Source organism: Rattus rattus, chromosome X (assembly GCF_011064425.1).
Source record: "Rattus rattus isolate New Zealand chromosome X, Rrattus_CSIRO_v1, whole genome shotgun sequence".
NCBI lineage: Eukaryota > Metazoa > Chordata > Mammalia > Rodentia > Muridae > Rattus > Rattus rattus.
In genome coordinates this window covers 14,161,109-14,179,569 of record NC_046172.1, presented here as the reverse complement: position 1 = coordinate 14,179,569, position 18,461 = coordinate 14,161,109, and the positions used below count along the sequence as shown (strand labels likewise).

Genomic DNA, 18,461 nt, shown 5'->3' with positions numbered 1-18,461 from the left:
CTGAAGGTTTAGCTCTCCCTCCCACGGGATTTGGGTGCAGAGAACTGTTTACCCGGTCTGTTTCCTTCAGGTTCCGTGATTATGTCTCAGGCGGGCTCTGCTGTCTGGGCCTCCAGGAACAGGAGCCTTGAAAGATTCCTCTTGGGTCCGGGGATGTGGAGGCAGGGGTGGGCAGTGGTCTCTACTGCTCTGCAGCCTCAAGGTGCCCACCTGACCAAGCGTGGGTAACTCTCCCACCCAGGTTCTGGGAGCAGAGAGCTGCTCGGGCGGGATCTAGCAGGTGTCGCATGTTGTCTTATTGACACAGTTTTGTAGCTATATTTTCATTTGTGCCCCCTGTAGAAATCCCCAAAGTGTGATTTCTTATCAACATTCTCCTCCTTGGCATGCCACGGAATCTAATTATCTTATGTCTTGGCTTATCACCTCTTCCCCTGGAACAGTTGGAAACTAATTCAAATGTGGCGTTTACCAGTCTTCCCTACTTTTTCCAACATTGTTGATGAAAAGTTTATACTTTCAGTCCTTAGTTCACCATGAGATAGAATTCAAATCATTTCTAAAATATTTTAAATGCTTTTTAGGTAAGATTTCCCAAGACTAATTTGAGATCTACTCATGATCCTACTATTTAGGAGACTGACACAAAAGAACACGAGTTCTAGGCCAGCATTGACTACAGAGAGATTCCATTTAAAACCATCACCACCAAATGTAAACAAACAAAATATTTAGGTTAAAATCACTCCTTAAGAATTGCTAGTATCTGTTCTATATCTGTAATCTCAGTACTCCAGTAGCCGAGGTAGAAAGGTTTTTGAGTTCTAGAGTCAGCCCTAAGTTTCATAAGTGAGACCTTGTTTCAAAAAGGAGCAAAGAAACAAAAACGACTTGAGCAAGAATGACTTATAAATATTTACAGCCTAAAACCAGATCAAACATGTTTAGAAAAGCCAAACCATGGGTTTCGCTAAAACTGTTTAAAGATCTTATTTGAAATATTTGGCTAATTTATTTTAACATCATTTCTACTTCTTTTTCCTTCACAGCCATATAAATAAATTTAAGGATAGACTCTATAAAGATGAACCCACAGGTAAGTAAGCTTACATGATGTTTCCCTATGGTTTTCTGAAACACATATATGTATAATTTAAATAAAGTTATGCCACACTCAGGTGATAATCCTCACTCAAGAGCCTTAGACTATGCAGCAAAACACCCCAATGGAGGCCAGAGACCAATACTGGTGTCTTCCTCAATTGCTCACCATGTTAATTTTTAAGAGTGACTCACTCCCTGAAACCTGGGAAACACCATTTATGCTAGACTTGCAAACTCCAGGAATCCTACTGTCTATGTCTCCTCAACACTGGGATTATGTATTAAGCCATATCCCCATCTCTACATCCATCTTTTTGATAGAATTCACTATTCGCAATAAAAACGAAACACTAACCATAGGATTTTTTCTGTCTGTTCTGTCAAAGGGAAAAATCACATGGGTAAGTCATGACCAATTGGGCCTGAGGAAAAGACTCCTGGAGACTAGAAAATATTGCTGATGTTTTGAAGACAGTACTGTGTGAAGACAGAAAGCACAAATACCCTACAAAAGCTTTTGAGCAAATAAATCAATCAGGAATATAAATTGACCTTTACATTCCTGGTTATAGAAAAAAACATGAACATTATTACTTTAGTTCTTCCTACTTGGGTTTTCTGTTACTAATAAAAAGACATCACTAATAAAATTACAAAGTTTAAGTACATTCTCAAAATTGTTTTTCACTTCTCCCATTGACAGATCATAGAATTTGTATAGAATGTATGGGGTGTTTTCTTGGTCTTGTGTGCACCATATGTGCCCTGAGCCTGAAAGGAAGGCCAGAAAGGGTGTTAGGGTCCCCTCAACCAAGTACATACAGCCTTTAGCTAACACATGAGGCACCCGGAGGCAGAAACCTAGGTCCTCTGTAGGTAGTATTATAACTAAAGTCATCTCCTTAACCTCAATCACATATTTTTTTGCAATAGTCTAATTTGGCCCAGAATAGAAGAAACAGTACAACAAAATCACATCATCAAGTTTGATTCAATATTCATAAAGTGAGAGTGGTGAATTGGGGGACTTGAGGATTCAGTTAACATCTATATAGGCTTCAAGTTACTTCATGTCTCTTAATTCCTGTTTTACTCTCAAAGTAATAGAAAGGGATTAGAAAACCAATGAGCCTTCTGACTTTGATACTGGGAAACAAAATAGAAGTCATTGTGCTGGGCTGAATATTTCCCCCCACCAAACATATCTACATTTGAATCCCAGAAACTGGCAATGTCCTAGCTTACATGGCCAAAAGCCTTTTGTTTGTACGTGTAGTTAAGACTAACACAGGAGAGGTGGTGGTGGCTCAGAAGCTGTAGGAATGTTACTAAAAGTTGTAAATAGCAAGAAACTGAGTAGCTGCTAGCCCGTAGTTCTCAACTCTTCTATTGCTACAACCCTTTAACACAGTTCCTCACGCTGTGGTGACCCCAGACCATGACATTTTTGTTGCCACTTCATTATCGTAATTTTGCTACTGTTATGAATTGCGATGTAAATATCTGCTATACAGGATATCTGATATGCAACCCCCAAAGGGGTCATAACCCACGGATTGAGAACCTCTGTGCTAGTGCCTCCAGACCCATTTTAGATATGTGACCTTTAAAACTGTGAAATAATGCTTTTGGTGCTCTAAACTACTATGTGGTAATTTGTTATAGCAGCAACAGGAAGCTCACAACAGTGTTCAGGAACTTGAGCTTTGCTAACAGACTGCAGCACTCGAGCTGATAGACCTCTTCTATCACATACTGTATATATGACCTTGGATCGGTTACTTCAAATTTTTGCATCTTAGCTGTACTGAGAATAAGAGAATAAAGGAAGGAAAAAAATCCGAATTTCTGAGAATTTGAGAAAAATCTCAAAACCAACCCCACTTAGTAATGTAATCCTAAAATAAATATAAACACAGTACTTCTGCTAAGGGTTATAATTCCATTTAGGACATTTGCTCATTTCTCAAAAATCACACACACACACACACACACACACACACACACACAGTCTTGATGGAAGAGGGAGGGCAGCAACTTTAGAAGGTTTTGTACAGTACAGTCACAAAATAGAGGATTTTTTGTTTATCATATGTAAAAGCTGAATCTGTGGGGTTTTATATTTTTTCAAAGTCAGTAATGTAGTGAAGGAGAAATAAGTCAGATACTTGATCAGCTGCTACACTCATTTGCTGGCTAACTGTGGATGACTGAATTTTGTGCTCAAAATCTCAGCAGGAAGCCCTAAACCACTTGTGCTGAGTCTAGACTGCCTGACACAAGATTATCCTAACTAATCCCCATGGAAGCCCTTTGAGCTCTTAACGTGCTTCCCTTATTTTCAGAAGACCAGCCTAGCCTGAAGAACACTCTAGACCTAGCAGGCACCCTTAGCCTTGCTACAGGGCTCAACTCAACCAAAGCCCCTCCCACTGTCCTTTAACCCCGCCCACATCGGGTCCTTGTCTGTTTACGTCAGTAGGGCAGGGCCTACGTAACAAAAGCCCTGGGTCTTGACTGGAGGCGGGACCTCCCCAGAGGCCAGTTCGCCGCTGAGGAGCTGGGCTGAGGGTTTGCTCCGCCCCCGGGGACTAGCCACCATGGACGGGTACCAGCGGCCCTGCGACGAGGTACCGCCCCTCTAGCGCCAGGAAGAGCCCCCCAGCCCTCTCTGACTGGCTGTGGGAACACTGCCGGGTGGTCTCTTTAGCCTAGGTCTGCCCCGTGCTGCCTGGATCCTTCTTAGCCTTAGGCGTCTCCCTCTCCCGCCCTCCCCCTCCACGCCCCCGCCCGGTCCTTAAGGTGAGCTGATGATCGCTTGCTGGCCTGAGTGACCCTCTCTAAAAGCGCTTGAGGGGCAGGCATCAGGGGTCTGAGAGGGCCAGCCCAGGTGGGTGTATGAAGGCCCTAACTTGGGATGCAAGGGCAGGCGTTGGCGAGCCCCGCCCTTTTGCGATCAGGGCCTGGGAAACCGGTCTTCTTTCTGATTCTTCCACTCATTTGGGTCTCCTTTACCTGGTGCAGCAAGGTGACTCTAGTCCTGGGAGTTATCCCCAGGAAAGACTAGAGGAAGTGCTTTATGGATTAAGAGCCCTTGCTAACTGATTCAGGTTTCCCTAAGCCTCACAAGAACTCCATGATGTCTGTTATTTTCCTGTTATTGATGGTGACTCTGACTTTTCATGGCAACCAAGTAATAGGCCCCAAGTTAAAACTGCTAGGAATGACAGATGTTCCATTTGAACCCAGGTCTCTGGCTTCATATTTAAGCCCTTGTTTCAAGGACTTGGAAGGTGAGTCCTGTTGAATTATCGCACAGCCTGTAAGAGTTTGCAAGGACAGAATACACAGAGATTTTCTGCCCAGTGTACCCACTGGTGAGATACAGTAAAACAAATGATGAGACCTGGAGGCAAAATGTGACGTCATCCTTGTAAGGGGCTTCTGGTCCAATGGGAACTTTTAAGGTACAAGTTTCTGCACAAGATTCTGGGCTGCAGGGAGTATGCATACTTGTAGGCGAATGGTGAAACATGCTAATGTTGGAAATAAGGACTTGCCCCCACCCCCAATCACAGGCTTCTTCCTCAGATTTACCTCCTAACAAAGGTGCAAGGGGATCTATTTTGCATTACTTCCTAAATACATGAAATTTCAAAAGAAAAAAAAGTAGAGAAATAAATCTTAGCGTGCTTGTGTAGCACATGAGAAGCCCCAAGGTCATAGCACCAGAAGAGAGAGAGACGCATCCACAGTATTGGGCGACTTTCCAAACTGCAGTGAAATAAATGCACATGTCCTTTATTTCTTAGGCCAGTTTTTACCTGATTTTGAAGTAAAAATGATATTTTATCATAGGACCAAAATATGAGACTTCTTTTCATAATGTCTCCAACTATTTAGATTTTCATTCCTTTTTTAGGGGAATGGTGGGAACTTGTGTAGAACAGTTAACAGAATTAAAATAGGGAGATCTATACTTAAAACATAACTCCAGGGTTGGGGATTTAGCTCAGTGGTAGAGTGCTTGCCTAGCAAATGCAAGGCCCTGGGTTCGGTCCCCAGCTCCAAAAAAAAAAAAAAAGTAGTAGAATGTAAATAAATAAATTAAATTAAATTAAAATAAACATAACTCCAGGATTTACTTATTTCAAGTAGTTTGAAGTTGCATAGTGGTTTTTATTTTTTATTTTTTGACTTTCCAGGGTTTTTGCATAGTGGTTTTTAAAACACAGAAGTGCTGCTTTCTTTTCCAAATGCACGCAAAGTATCTTCATGGAAGTGATTTTTGTATTACCCAAAACATCTTGGCTTGTATTTCAATCTTATCACATAACCTAGCTTTGCACTAGGTGACACTTAGATGCTATTGAAAATTGCTGTTCATCTAAGATTCTAACAAGCTACTCCAAAAAAATGAAATACCAATTTATATAATTAAATTAACATTAATTTCTAATGACAAATTATTGCCATAATCGTTTATTTGGGAAAGCAATGGTTTATCTCACATCAGTTCAAAATAAAATTGGAAGTGACAGTTGAGCATCCTCTTCTTGTGGGCCACTTTAGCGGAAATGATTTCCTGTATTCTGATAGCACACATCAGACATCTTTTATAGCTACTAAATGCTAGTTTCTTATGATTTATTATATAATTATTATCTAGAATGACTTCATTACCCTCCCTATTATAAAAAGTACTTTTCAAATGGTATTTCTGTCCTGCCCAATTCTAATGGCTTCACAATAACAGGGAATAATCAGGGTCCCTCAGTAGACCTAGCACTGTAGTCTTCTGTCCTGCAAGCTCTCCAGGCCAGATGAGGGGCATCCTGAATATTGCCTGTGCTGAAAGCAGTTTTATTGTGTGTTTTCTTTTTAGATTGGCTTCAATGCTGAGGAAGCACATAATATAGTCAAAAGAGAGTGAGTTCTATTTGCCTATTATCTCAAAAGTTGGTTTTGATGGAAAAACCTTTTTTAATTTTATTTTTTCTTGGATATTTATGTATTTACATTTCAGCATTATCCCCTTTCCCCCTCTGTCATGCCTCCTCTCCCTGCTTCTATGAGGATGCTCCCACTCCCACTGACCCACTCCCACCTCAACACCCTCACATTCCCCTACACTGTGGAAATGAGTCTTCACAGGACCATGGTCTTCTCCTCCTATTGATGCCAGACAATGCCATCCTCTGCCACATATGCATCTGGAGCCATGGGTCCCTCCATGTGTACTCTTTGGTTGGTGGTTTAGTCCTGGGGAGCTCTGGTCAAGGTCTGGATTGGTTGATATTGTTGTTCTTCCTATGGGGTTGCCAAACCCCTTCAGCTCCCTCAGTTCTTTCTCTAGCTCCTCCCATTGGGGTCCCTATGCTCAGTCTGATGGTTGGCTGCAAACATCTCCTCTGTATCAGTAAGGCTCTAGCAGAGCCTCTCAGAATTTTTATCCATGTGATTCCTGTCAGCATCCAGTTTTTGATTTGTCAGGCCAAAGCTAGACATGTTAATGATAAAAACAAAAATTTAAAATATTTGTTCCGTCTTTGTAGGGGTGTGGATGTAGTACAAGCAGTGAGGCTTAGTTGGACTTTTTTCAGGAAGACCCACTGAAGCTCTGTTTCAAGTCTACAGAAAGAAAAGATACTAAGGATCCTTATTGATTCTAGTGTTATCAATATAGACTACACTGTGGGTGAGGTACTTTAAAGTACTCTAAAGTCGCATTAACTGCCGTCCCAGGTTAAAAAAAAAAAAAAAACGAGCTGGCTCAGGAGGCTGGTGCAATTGCAGGTGTGTCTTGAGGCCTGTGTCATCAAGCCCTGACTTGAATTCTGTCTGGGCAGGAGTGGCTCCGTGTGTGTGTGTGTGTGTGTGTGTGTGTGTGTGTGTGTGTGTGTGTGTGTGTGTCACACACACACACACACACACACACACACACACACACAATCAGTTTCCCCAGAGGCCCTTCTTGCCTTGCCTGACTGCTTGCTCTAAGGGTATAGTCTCATCCGCAGCTCAGCTGGACTGACCCTGTGTAAGTACAATCATCAGCTCAACATCTCAGAGGGCTAGGCAACATGGAAAACAATTGTGTATTTTAATAGTTGAAAATTCTTATTAGATATTTAATTATTTAAAATACCCAGACTGTGTTATATAGCTGTGTATTTATGAATATTGAATTAAAATAAAATGCAAATGTGTTCAATGCCTTCACAGTGTCCGAGAACAAGGAAGAAACAATTAGAAGGAGAGATAAAGGGTTGGGGATTTAGCTCAGTGGTAGAGCCTGGGAAGCGCAAAGCCCGGGGTTCGGCCCCCAGCTCCGAAAAAAAGAACCAAAAAAAAAAAGACAAAGCATTAGAAAGGGAGAGATAGTGCTCATCTTATTTTCAAAATAGGGTATCAAGAAACACATTAGCATTAGTGGTTAAAGTACACATGAAAGGGAAAGATGCTGTGGGTCTTTAGAAAAAGCCACTTTAATATATTTCCCTTACCCAAGTTTTGAACCTTATAGAGAGGCAAACGTGTCACTTGAAAGAGTGAAACACTGCCTTTATTGTAGATAAAAACTAGGCTGATGACTGGGTTGTGTTATACTAACCCTTGCTCAGTTCAGAACTTGCAATACTGGCTCTGCATGCACACAAGGGAAAGTTTGAGTCAGCAGAGAGCAGGATAATGTGACTCTTTGGTCTGGGTGTGGATGGGAGAAAACTGGAAAACAGGTTCCAAGTGCTCAAAGATATGGTTTTCTCCAACACTAAGGAAAATGTGACCACTCACCAACCAGGTAACCTCTGTCTCCCTAGGAAGGAATGATGGATGGTAGAGGTCAGAGTAAAGGCGATGTGTGTGTGTGTGTGTGTGTGTGTGTGTGTGTGTGTGTGTAAATGTGTTTCTATCCTTAAACATGTTGATAAATCTACTGAGACCTCTATCTTGAGAAGAGGTGGGGGAAGCTAATGGGGAACTAAATTTTCACCTATCATAGCGTAGAAGTTCTGGACATGCTTAGCTATATAAGCTGTTAACTGAAAACAGTTTGATACCAACTGAACTTGAATTCTAGATTTGAAAGATAACACTTAGGAAAAATCTCAGGCTTCATACATGTTGCTTTGAGGAACACGTCTCTGGTTTCCTTGGTCTTTCTTTCCTGAGTCACCTTTCTATGCCACTAAAATATTTCCATTGAAAAGCTGGAAAGGCTTAAAGGTACAAGCACTTTTTTAAAACCCTTTCGATCATCCTAGGTAATTCTATAATTTCAATGGTCATTTCTGTTTTAGTCCATACTCAGTCTCATTCCTTTAATTTCAGGTTTTGATTTGATTTGGTTTGGTTGTTAGCTTAGTTTTTCTTTTTTCTTTGTTTTTGTTTTGTTTTTTTGTTTGTTTTATTTTTTGTTTTCAAGACAAAGTCTGTCTGTGTAGCTCTGGCTATTCTGGAATTTGCTCTGTAGACAAGGCTGGCCTTGGAGGCCCAGAGTATCACCAGCCTCTGCCTTTGAGTGCTGGGATTAAAGGCTTGTGCCACCACCAGCAGCTTCTTTTAATTTCTTGCTCTGAGCTCTCTCTTCCTGTCAACTTACTTTTACTGCTGAGCTTTTAGAGCCAGTCTTGTACTAGTACTAGAAGGCATTTAATTTAGTGAGTGATAGAATTTCCCCCATCCCCAACATTTCCTCAAAGAAAAATTACATTTTAAATGACATAAACTCAAGACTTAGTCTAAAGCATGCTTAGTTTAGACTATCTCGAAAGCACATTTTAATCAATATTGCTTCAACAACAAACATTTAAGTACTTACTGTTGTGCCCATGTCCTGAGCTTTGCTCTGGGGGAACACAGCACTGTTTAAATCTCTGATTTGTAGTATCTTTAAGGGTTGATGGTAACTAGTTAGGGGCTTCACTTGGCTCAAAGCAATGAAGGGATGAAGAAAAGACAAACACACAGACAGACACATGGCTAGAAGTCTGGGATTAGGCACAGTGGAAGGAGGGGGCCAGGGTAATCTACAAGGTTATCCATTCATATTGTGACATTAAGGGTTAAGCAAAGAAACATCTGTTGGAGACTAGGCCTTAGCCAGTGCATCTGACTTCAAGGCCGTCAACTCATTCTCCTACACTTTTGGTCCAAAACTCAGAGTGAAAAGAGGACAAAGGCATTAGTTCTTGGGAATTGCATCTCTCCTCACAGTCTGGGAACTCGTGGGTAAAGATCATTAGTAAAACTTTCACAGCAGACAGATACAGAGCCTGGCCTAAAAGCCCAGGTATCCAAAGTGGATGCAAGTAAACACTGTGGTAGATTGTTTGACTTTCTTTTCTATATAATATCTTTATTCACTTCCACTGGCAGGTGTATTAATTACTTCATAGCTAAGCAATTATTTGTCATGAATGGAATTCCAATTATACACCAGAGAATTGTTTTTAAATTAGCCTTCCTTTAGAGGTCTTTGATTAGTGCCTCTGCTAGATTAAGGTTTAACACAGAGGCAGTGGCTAATTTATCTTTGTATGACCTGTAAAATTTCATAGAATGAGATAAGGCTCATGGAAATGTTTAGAAAACTCGGAATCGCTTAGAGACAGTGCACAACAAACATTTAGTAGATATGTGTTTTCTGTTAATGCCTTAGCAGATGCTAACTTGAATGTATTTCTCTTGGAGTATATGTCCAGTTTGGTTCATCTGGGTTAATTGAGCTGTTCTTTCTCCTAGTGTGTTGAAGGAGTCTTGGGTGGTAATGATTATAACCAAAATAGCATCAACCAGTGGACCGCAAGCATCGTTGAACAATCTATAGCTCATTTGGTCAAACTGGGGAAAGCTTACAAGTACATCGGTAAGTGATAATTGTAAGTCCGTCCTCATTAGTTTGCATACCTCTCTTCTGATTTTCTCTGAATTTTGAGAGCGTACCTGAATGATAGGTATTATAGCTGAACACTCATAGTGTAGGATACACTTCTGACTTATCCCTTCAACATAATACACAATAGTGTGTGGAAAGGAGAGGCTTTCCATCTAAAGCGGTTTGAACTGCTTGTCCTTGGTAGCACTTTGTACCTTGCCCTTTTGTAGTACGGAGACCCTTCAATGCTGTCTTCTGCTCATCCATCCATGCCTCTGCAGAGGCCTGTGAAGAGGCCACCAAGTACAAAGTGGAATATTCCCTGCATTTCTGTCTGAAATCTGTTAATGGCACAGAGCACACAATTTGACTCAGAATTTTTCTGCCATGCAATTGCTAGCAGTAGTGGAAACAGTCCATGAAATGGCTGAATCCCATGGAGTTAGGTTCAGGGTGGTAGGAAATGTTCAACATAGGAGACTATTTTAGTTGACTGGCTGAATTGTTTTGTGTTACATTTTTAGTTTTTAGAGTTCTAATACAAACCCTGCAGCCTTGCCTCCTTCCCTTTTTCAGTAACTCCTGTTCTGTGTCTTTCTTTGTAGTGACCTGTGCAGTAGTCCAGAGGAGCCCATATGGATTTCACGTGGCCAGCTCCTGTTTTTGGGATACAACATCTGATGGTGAGGGACCTTAAGTGAATTTACCCAGAATCAAAGTTCCAGCAAAGTCAGACTGGAGTTATTACGTAGTGCTACTTAAAGTCTGAAAAGATAGTATCAATAGAATTGCTTTGTACCTAGTCACAAGTATGATTTCAGCCCAGTATGAAATGTAAAGACACCATGTGTTGGAGGAAATACTACTAAAATCTTTAAGAGTATGGCATACGCGTGTGTGCGTGCGTGCGTGCGTACGTGCGTGCGTGTATGCATGTGTATGTGTTTAGTGTTTTAAATGTGAGGTTTTGCTAGTATATCAAAGTCCTCTTCTTGTATACTTTCAGGCACCTGTACCGTTAGATGGGAGAATCGAACCATGAACTGCGTTGTTAATGTTTTTGCAGTAGCAATTGTCCTATAACATGTGACACAGTAAATGTTTTGGGTTAAAGCCATTAACTTAAGTTTGTGAGTGTATCCTTTCTAAAAAGTAACAATTACATATTAATGTGCTAGATGACAAGTGTGCAATATGCTTAAAAGCTATCAACAGAGAATTGATATTGTAAGCAGAAGTCTAAGAGGAAGTTGGCAGATTATCTTGTATTCTATACAGCATTATTTAAGGACATAAAATGTTAGCCAACAATTAATGCAGAGATATGGCTGACCTAAAGATAGAATCTTCTAATTATACAAGCCTTTCACTATTATTATGTTCCCACAGAGATGCTGAAATCTATTTAGATACTAACATTAATAACTAGAAAATGTGACAGGGATAAGTATGTGCATAAAAAACGACAAGGATCAATGCAGAGAAAATGACATGAATTAGCTAAGACCTTTTTGGTTTAAGTTTTTTCCTTCGTTGAATTGCATATAGTAGTTCATGAAAAGTAATTTTGACACCCACATGCCAGCCCCCTTCGAATGTTGTCATCGCTGCTGTGCCTAACCAGTTTTGTTTTCCTGAGAACTGGCAAATCCATTGATTGTCAATGTCAGTTTCTTACATTTACCCTTGGGGTGGGATTAAATACGATCAACCAGATTTCCTGGGTGAGCAAAATTAGTTTAGTGTATGATCAACGATGTATGATTCAGACAACTGCCTTATAATCCACTCCTTCCACGGGGGATGGCTCACTATTGAATGTGTGCTCTGCATGTTTCTCTGCCAGGCAGACAACTCTTAACGTGGTTTCCCCAGGTCAAGTTTGTTGGCAGCTAGCTGTTCAGTTGGAAAACTGGTGTTTATGTTTGAAGGAAAACAAAAGAAAGGAAGAGAGTCTGGCCCTCTATGGGAAAATGAACTAGAAAGAAAGCACGAATTGCTGACAGAATTATAGATGTAGTTTTTAAGGGTTGCTTCCCACAAAGTAATACATCAAATATGCAACTCTTACTTAAAGGCCTTATTACTAGTCTCAGCTATACAGTAATAAATTTATCATTGAATTAGTTTCAACTATGTGTGAATAATTTAAAATACTTAAGTAGAGTTAGGACAAGAGTAGAAAATACATGTAAAGTGAACAATCATTAGCAGGTTATCTAATATCTCAGGGCTTATGAAATACAGTTCAATTTATTAATAAAATCAGAGATAACTATTAGAATACACAATGATACATCAATGCAAAAGTCAGTCTCAATTTAACCTTGAATGTGAAATCAACCAATATTACCATTGATGACTAACCATATGAACACTAGAATCGCATAATTCATTGAAGTTTTTGGGTAAGGGAAAGTTTATTAGTGGCAACAGCGAAACAAGTTCTTGTATAGGACTCCGGTGCATGGCTGACATTTTGTTAAATAACTGTAATGACAAGAATGCAAAGGTAGGGTTTAATGAGGTGACCTGTAGCTTTGGCACATCAGGAGTTCTTTGTCATTACCTTTATGTTACTTTATGCTGCTGGCTCTTGAACCCCAGGAGATTGTAACAGTGACCAAATTATCTGTGCAGTTAAGATTTATTCTTTGATGATTATTGTTGAAGACTCATTTTAAAATTATCAAATCATACCTCGTGAGCTTGCTATCTGCTGTTTCTAGTTTAAAATATAATAAAGACTATCTTATTGTGCTGAAAAATCTGGCTCTGGTTGATCATTCAGTGGTAAAGAAATCAGGATTGGGCTTAGTTGAATAAATTCCAAATAGGATAAATGGGGGAAGAAAATACATGTGGGACCACATAAATATATTACAGAAATTAATACATCAAGTGTGTGAGGCCAGACTCAGTTACCCAACAATACTGTGTCTTGAAAATGTTGCTACCCAAATCTAGTCTTTACCAACACAATTTCATTAATAGCTTCCTGTTTGTGTATTTATGATCTTTAACATGGTTCTTTAGTAGTGTAAAATATGCTTTGTAACTATTTTGAACTTGTAATGATAATTTTAGTGATTTGTCTTGTTTGTCAAATTGCAAATGAGTTGTTGCTTATTTTTAACAAATTGGGGACTTCAAGTAAAATAAGAGTAATCGCATGTAAGCCCTAACTGTGGTTTCTGAAAAGCTATAATTTTGTGTTTGTAAAGTCCAAATAGACTGCCCCGATAATGGCAACATCGCATTACACTTTCTCTTTGTAAAGAGCACATTTCTCTTCTTCCCAAGTTGGGTGCTATTTAATTATGAGCCACTGGATGGGTTTTCACTGTGTGTATTCAACATTGCAATTTTTAGTGATCATAGGATGATTTTAGGGTTTCATCTTCAACATTTGAGCAAAAATAGTTACATATTCTTAATAGTAGTTATTAAAATGGATGAGAAAATAGTCATCTATTTGGGGAAAGTGGTTAAAGCTCTTCTAGGGCACATATCAAAAGTAAGTTGAAATTCTTTCCTCATGTGCTACAATCTGACCAAAGGGAATTTGTTTTATAATTCAAAAGGTGGAACTATGTTTGTGGCTGAATCATCTATGACCAGTATTAGATAGTTCTGTAAAGTTAACCCTCTGCCTTTTACAGTGAATATTTTAAGTTAGCATATAAAGTAATGGGTTTTTATTATATTTTCATACATATGCGTCATACTTTGTTTTTGTCTGATGATCCCACTGCTCCCACATCCTTCTCCCCACCCCCACTTGCTGGTTCCCTTCCTCTTCTGATAGTCCTTCCTCTGTCTGCATATTTCATGTATTCTATACAATAATCTTAAACACCCATCCCTTATAAGATGTAGTACTGACTTTTATGGAGGATTGAGCTGTGACTTTGTGCTGCTCACTTGGCAAGCTTTCTACCACTGAGCTGTGTCCCTAGTGAAAAGCCGTAGCAGGCTCAAGCATGACAAAAACAGGCCCCAGCATGGCAAACACGGAGCTTGCAGTTTTACCTTTTCTCCCTTCCTTCTCCCTTGCTTTACGCTATTACTATTAGATTACATTCCTGAAGCTAGCCACCAAGGCTTATTCCCTTATTTGAATACGTGGTTATGCCTGGCTCATTCCCTAGGCTTATCACCAAGTTCCAAATATCCAAACATCGAGGTCCAGCAATCAAAACACATCAGTTTATCTACCCTGATTAAAATACCCAATCGGAACTTAACAACACATCTTAGCTTATTCTAACAGACCTTCCCCCTTTTTCCTGTTAAAATTAACACTTGCAAAGCTATTGTTTCTGCCCAATTCAGAGTCAGCCACTTTGTCTCTTGCCTTGCTTAATTAAAGGAGCTCACTGTGTTTGGTTTGTGCTTGGAAATTGGTATTTGGGTGTGGTCTGTGCCTAATCAGGGATTCAGATGGGACACACTGAAGTGGGTCCCTTCACCTAGCCCTATTTGCTTATTTTATGTGTACAGGTTGTTTGCCTACGAGGATATCTGCATTACTTGCATGTCTGGTGGTGCCTGTGCAGGCCCAAAGAGGGCATCAGTTCCCTTGGAACTGGGGTTAGAGACAGTTAAGAGCTACCATGTAGGTGCGGGGAATCAAGCCGCATTCCTCTACAAGAGCAGTCAGTGCTTGTAAAGGCTGAACCATCTCTCCAGCATCAGTTTTCACATTTATTTTGAGACAGGGTCTTCTTTTGGAGGATCTAGAGCTCTTTTTCTGACTTGTTTTGTTTCTGGAGGCTAAGTGAATTTCGTGAGGTTCATTTCAATGATTCCAACCTGGATCTTCAAAGCCACTAGAACTGCATCTTCAGACCCCATCTCTGACCCCTGAGGTTTTGAGTCTAGTTTGGTTTTTGTTCTTTGGTTTTGTTGGTTTCTTTTTCTTTCTGCCTGATTCTTCATCTTGCCCTAGTACACCATCTTGAGAATACACTGGCTGCACACAGGAATTTATTATCTCCACAAGATCATTAATCATACCTGCATAGTTTCTGTTAACTGAAAACAAACTCACAGGTTTCAAACTGAAAGATGTAGACATCTTTCTGTGGGTATTATTCTGCTATAACTCTTATCACCACACGATGCCGAGTGTCAATGGACTCTCAATGTAAGTATCAGAAAAATAGAGAACAGGTAAATAGTGAATGATAGACTGGATTGCACATGTGCTATTCCAAGGGAAGTTACAGTTCAACTCTATCTGCTGTTTCTATTAAGGAATGGAGGCTCAGGTATTGCTAATCTTTCAGCTTTATAAAGAATCACAATTATTGGTTATAATGGAAAGATTCACAAAACTGAAATAAAAAATTAAACATTGACTTTTGATTTAAGCAAGCTTAATAGTTTTTTATCCTGTAGTCCCTCCCTTCCTTCCCTTCCTTCTCTTCCTCCCTCTGCTATGCCTTCCTCCTTCCCTTCTCTCCCCTCCCATTTTCTATTTTGACACATAGTCTTGTAATGTAAACCAGACTGTCCAACTATCCTGCTTCTGCCTACCAAGTGGATTGAGGTGGGCTCCATCATCTCCAGACCCTTACCTTATCTGTGAACAAGTTAGGAGATGAGAATGATAGAATAATAATAGGAAAATGGTACCTTTCCATTCCAGATTAGGAATTTTCTGGAGCAACTGGTCTTTCTCATTAAATTCCAGTATTAGAATCTCAACCCATGAATGTAGGGCCATGTTGTTTCTGGGAAGCCAAATACAAAGTCAAGGGAGACAAAGAATCCCAAGGATGATGGAAATGAAGGAGTAAAATATCAAGATGTTATAGAAATGGGTTATTCTGTTCATAGAAAACTACAAGGGAAAAATCTACCATAAGTGGGGATTAAGTTGATCCCTTAAAGTTTGGTGAGATTGGCCAATTTCATAGTTGTTAGTAGTTATAGGCTTCTACCAGCCCCTCAAGCCCCATCCTAGCAACCTCTGCTGATTGTATAGTCTTGTCACACATCATACTTATTCGACCAATAGTCAATGAGCAAAAGGTTGGGAATGAAGTTAGTTAGCTACAGTGTGGGCTTAAGGCCAAGTCAATACTGGGTACAGCTGCTGTAGTTGTCACCATTGCCAATGGGGACAAGATATTTCAGCAGAATTAATGTCCTATGAATCATTAGTAGGTTTTTAAATGGTAATTTAGTGACATCTGTCAATTTTTTTGTTTGTTCTATCATGTGAATAGTTCTTTGGCTCACTGCTACAGAACTAACAGCATAGCTCATAAATGGAAAAGGCAAATAAATAAGGCTTTTCTCTTGAATAGTGTTAGGAAAGTAAATTTTAAAAATGAAAATAAGAACAGGGATGGCTTTAGCACAGAGGAAGCAAGTTGAAGTGTTAGGACTGCAAGTCTCAGGCCATCCTAGCTACATAGTGTGTTGCAGGTCAGTTTAAGGTTCATAAGATGCTCAAAAGCAAACAGAAAAAGAAAACCAGAGTATTTGTCTGCCAAGAGGACCAGGGATAAAACAAATTACATTAATTTGAAATAGTTAAACACAACCAACTTTAAAAATTTTAAATAAATGCATCAATATATTTTTTATACAAAAAACTATTGTATAAGAGGTCAGTTGAGCCTCTTCTGGGACCTCCCAAAAATGAGACTCACCAGGCCGGTGTTAGAGTGCAAAAACAAAAAGGGTTGAAGCCATTCCAACACGTGGAACCCACATCCAACTTGAGGGAGATGACCTCCAGCAGATTCTAATAGGGGATCATATAGCTTGCAAACAATTGGGGCAGAATTCAAACAACTGGGGCGGATTTTGCACAATGGTAACCAGGCAGGGCACTATACACATTTCTTAGAGCAAAACAACTTTCAGATAGACTCAGTGTATTTTTCAGGACTTTCCAAGAGGGATCAGTTGGGAGTCACAGGTAGCTTTGTGGGATAGTTTGGCTTGCAGCTGTTCCAGGAACTAAACCAGCTATTTCTTTATTCCTGGAAGGGAGGTGTCCTTGTGCTTGGAGATTTGTGGTGGAATTTTCCCACTGGCCTTAGGTTGACCCCAACTCTGACTCATTCCTCTCCCCCTTTTCTTTTAGCATATCTTAAATCTTGAAGCTCATATTCTTGATTCTCTGCTTCCAAATGCATATATTGTTGCCTTAAAATCATTAACTGAACTGTACTTATTCATTCTCTTATAAAAAGCTACTAAGTGGTTTAAAATGCAGTGGACAAAAGTTAGAAATAGCAATAAAATTAAGGGTCCCAGCAAGGTGGAAATCATGGTGGTAAACCAGGGCTGTGCTATTAAACCAGGATTCAAACCATGCTTGTTCCTGTTTTCTTTCTCTCTTTCTCTTGGCAAATCTTTCTCTAATTTTGGCCATGGAGTCTTTAACAATGACTCCTGAGTGGTCTCTGTAAAAACAGCATTCTTCCCAGAGGGCTGGAGGAACAAGAAGTCTAGACCACATTCGTTCTGCAAGACTACCTCAGAAAGTGAGGTCAATGACTCTTGTAAATGGGAGATGGAAGTCTCAATTATTTCAATATCTTCATCTATAAGCTATTTGGGTTTTGATAGCTCTGGCTGGGGTACTAAAGTGGTTTGTGGGTCCCTACTACATAGACCCAGCTCAGACACAGTTGCCAGCCCTGAGCCCCTTTTTGACTTGGTAGTCTTATCCCATCTATCCAGGATTTTTTCAAAAGGATTGGTATATATTAGGGGGATTAACAGTACAAAACACAAAATCTTTTGTCTATTAAAACTTGTGTGAACACACAGGCACAAAGGTCTATGGAGCAAGCCCACTATCCCAGTTTTTGGGTGGTATAATATGTGGCCGCTCAGTAACCTGGGGAACAGGTAGAGTTGCACAAAGACCAGTGCAACAGTGGGACCTGCCCTAGGCAGAGTCCAGGCCCCTTCACCACCTAGCAGGTAAGATCTATTCCCAATTTTTGAGCCCACCTGCAGGAAGGTGATGCATTGGACAGGGTGATATCTGAGGGGGTAAAAGCAATGCCTTCATAATAAGAGAGTGCTACGTCAAAGCAGAGCCAGTGAGAATTAGTGGCCCTAGGGTTAAATTCATTCAGCACATGAAAGGTTTTCCTTGGTGAATTCAGTTCAGGGGGCTGGGTCAGTGGATATTAGGTTGGATTTCCCTAAAAAACACAGGAGTCTGTCTTGTGAACAGCTGATCCGTCAAGAGAACCAGCTTTTGACAATACAGTGGGAACTTCTACCTGGGCCAGACAGTAAAAGGGAGACCATCATCATACCAGAGTTTATAGGTCCTAAGCGCCCAGGTTTTTCCTTGAGCCAGCTGCTATTAGCCTACTTCCTGAAAGCTCCAGCAGTTTACAAGTGGGGTTTACAGGCCCCGGATTGGCAGGAAAGGTTGGTGGTCTGGTTTGCAGTTAGTGGCTTTAGTTTCTCTGACTATACTTGAGGTCGGAGGATG

General features: G+C 40.2%; 1 protein-coding gene across 1 annotated transcript; it reads left to right on the top strand.

Annotated features, from left to right (window-relative positions):
• Positions 1 to 3,602: 3,602 nt before the first annotated feature.
• Dynlt3 (dynein light chain Tctex-type 3) lies at positions 3,603 to 12,750 on the top strand. Its single transcript, XM_032890074.1, is given in 5 exon segments — positions 3,603 to 3,734; positions 5,990 to 6,037; positions 9,850 to 9,973; positions 10,588 to 10,665; positions 10,989 to 12,750. Coding segments are annotated over 5 exon segments (357 nt in total). The 5' UTR covers positions 3,603 to 3,704; the 3' UTR covers positions 11,066 to 12,750.
• The last annotated feature ends 5,711 nt before the right edge of the window (positions 12,751 to 18,461 follow it).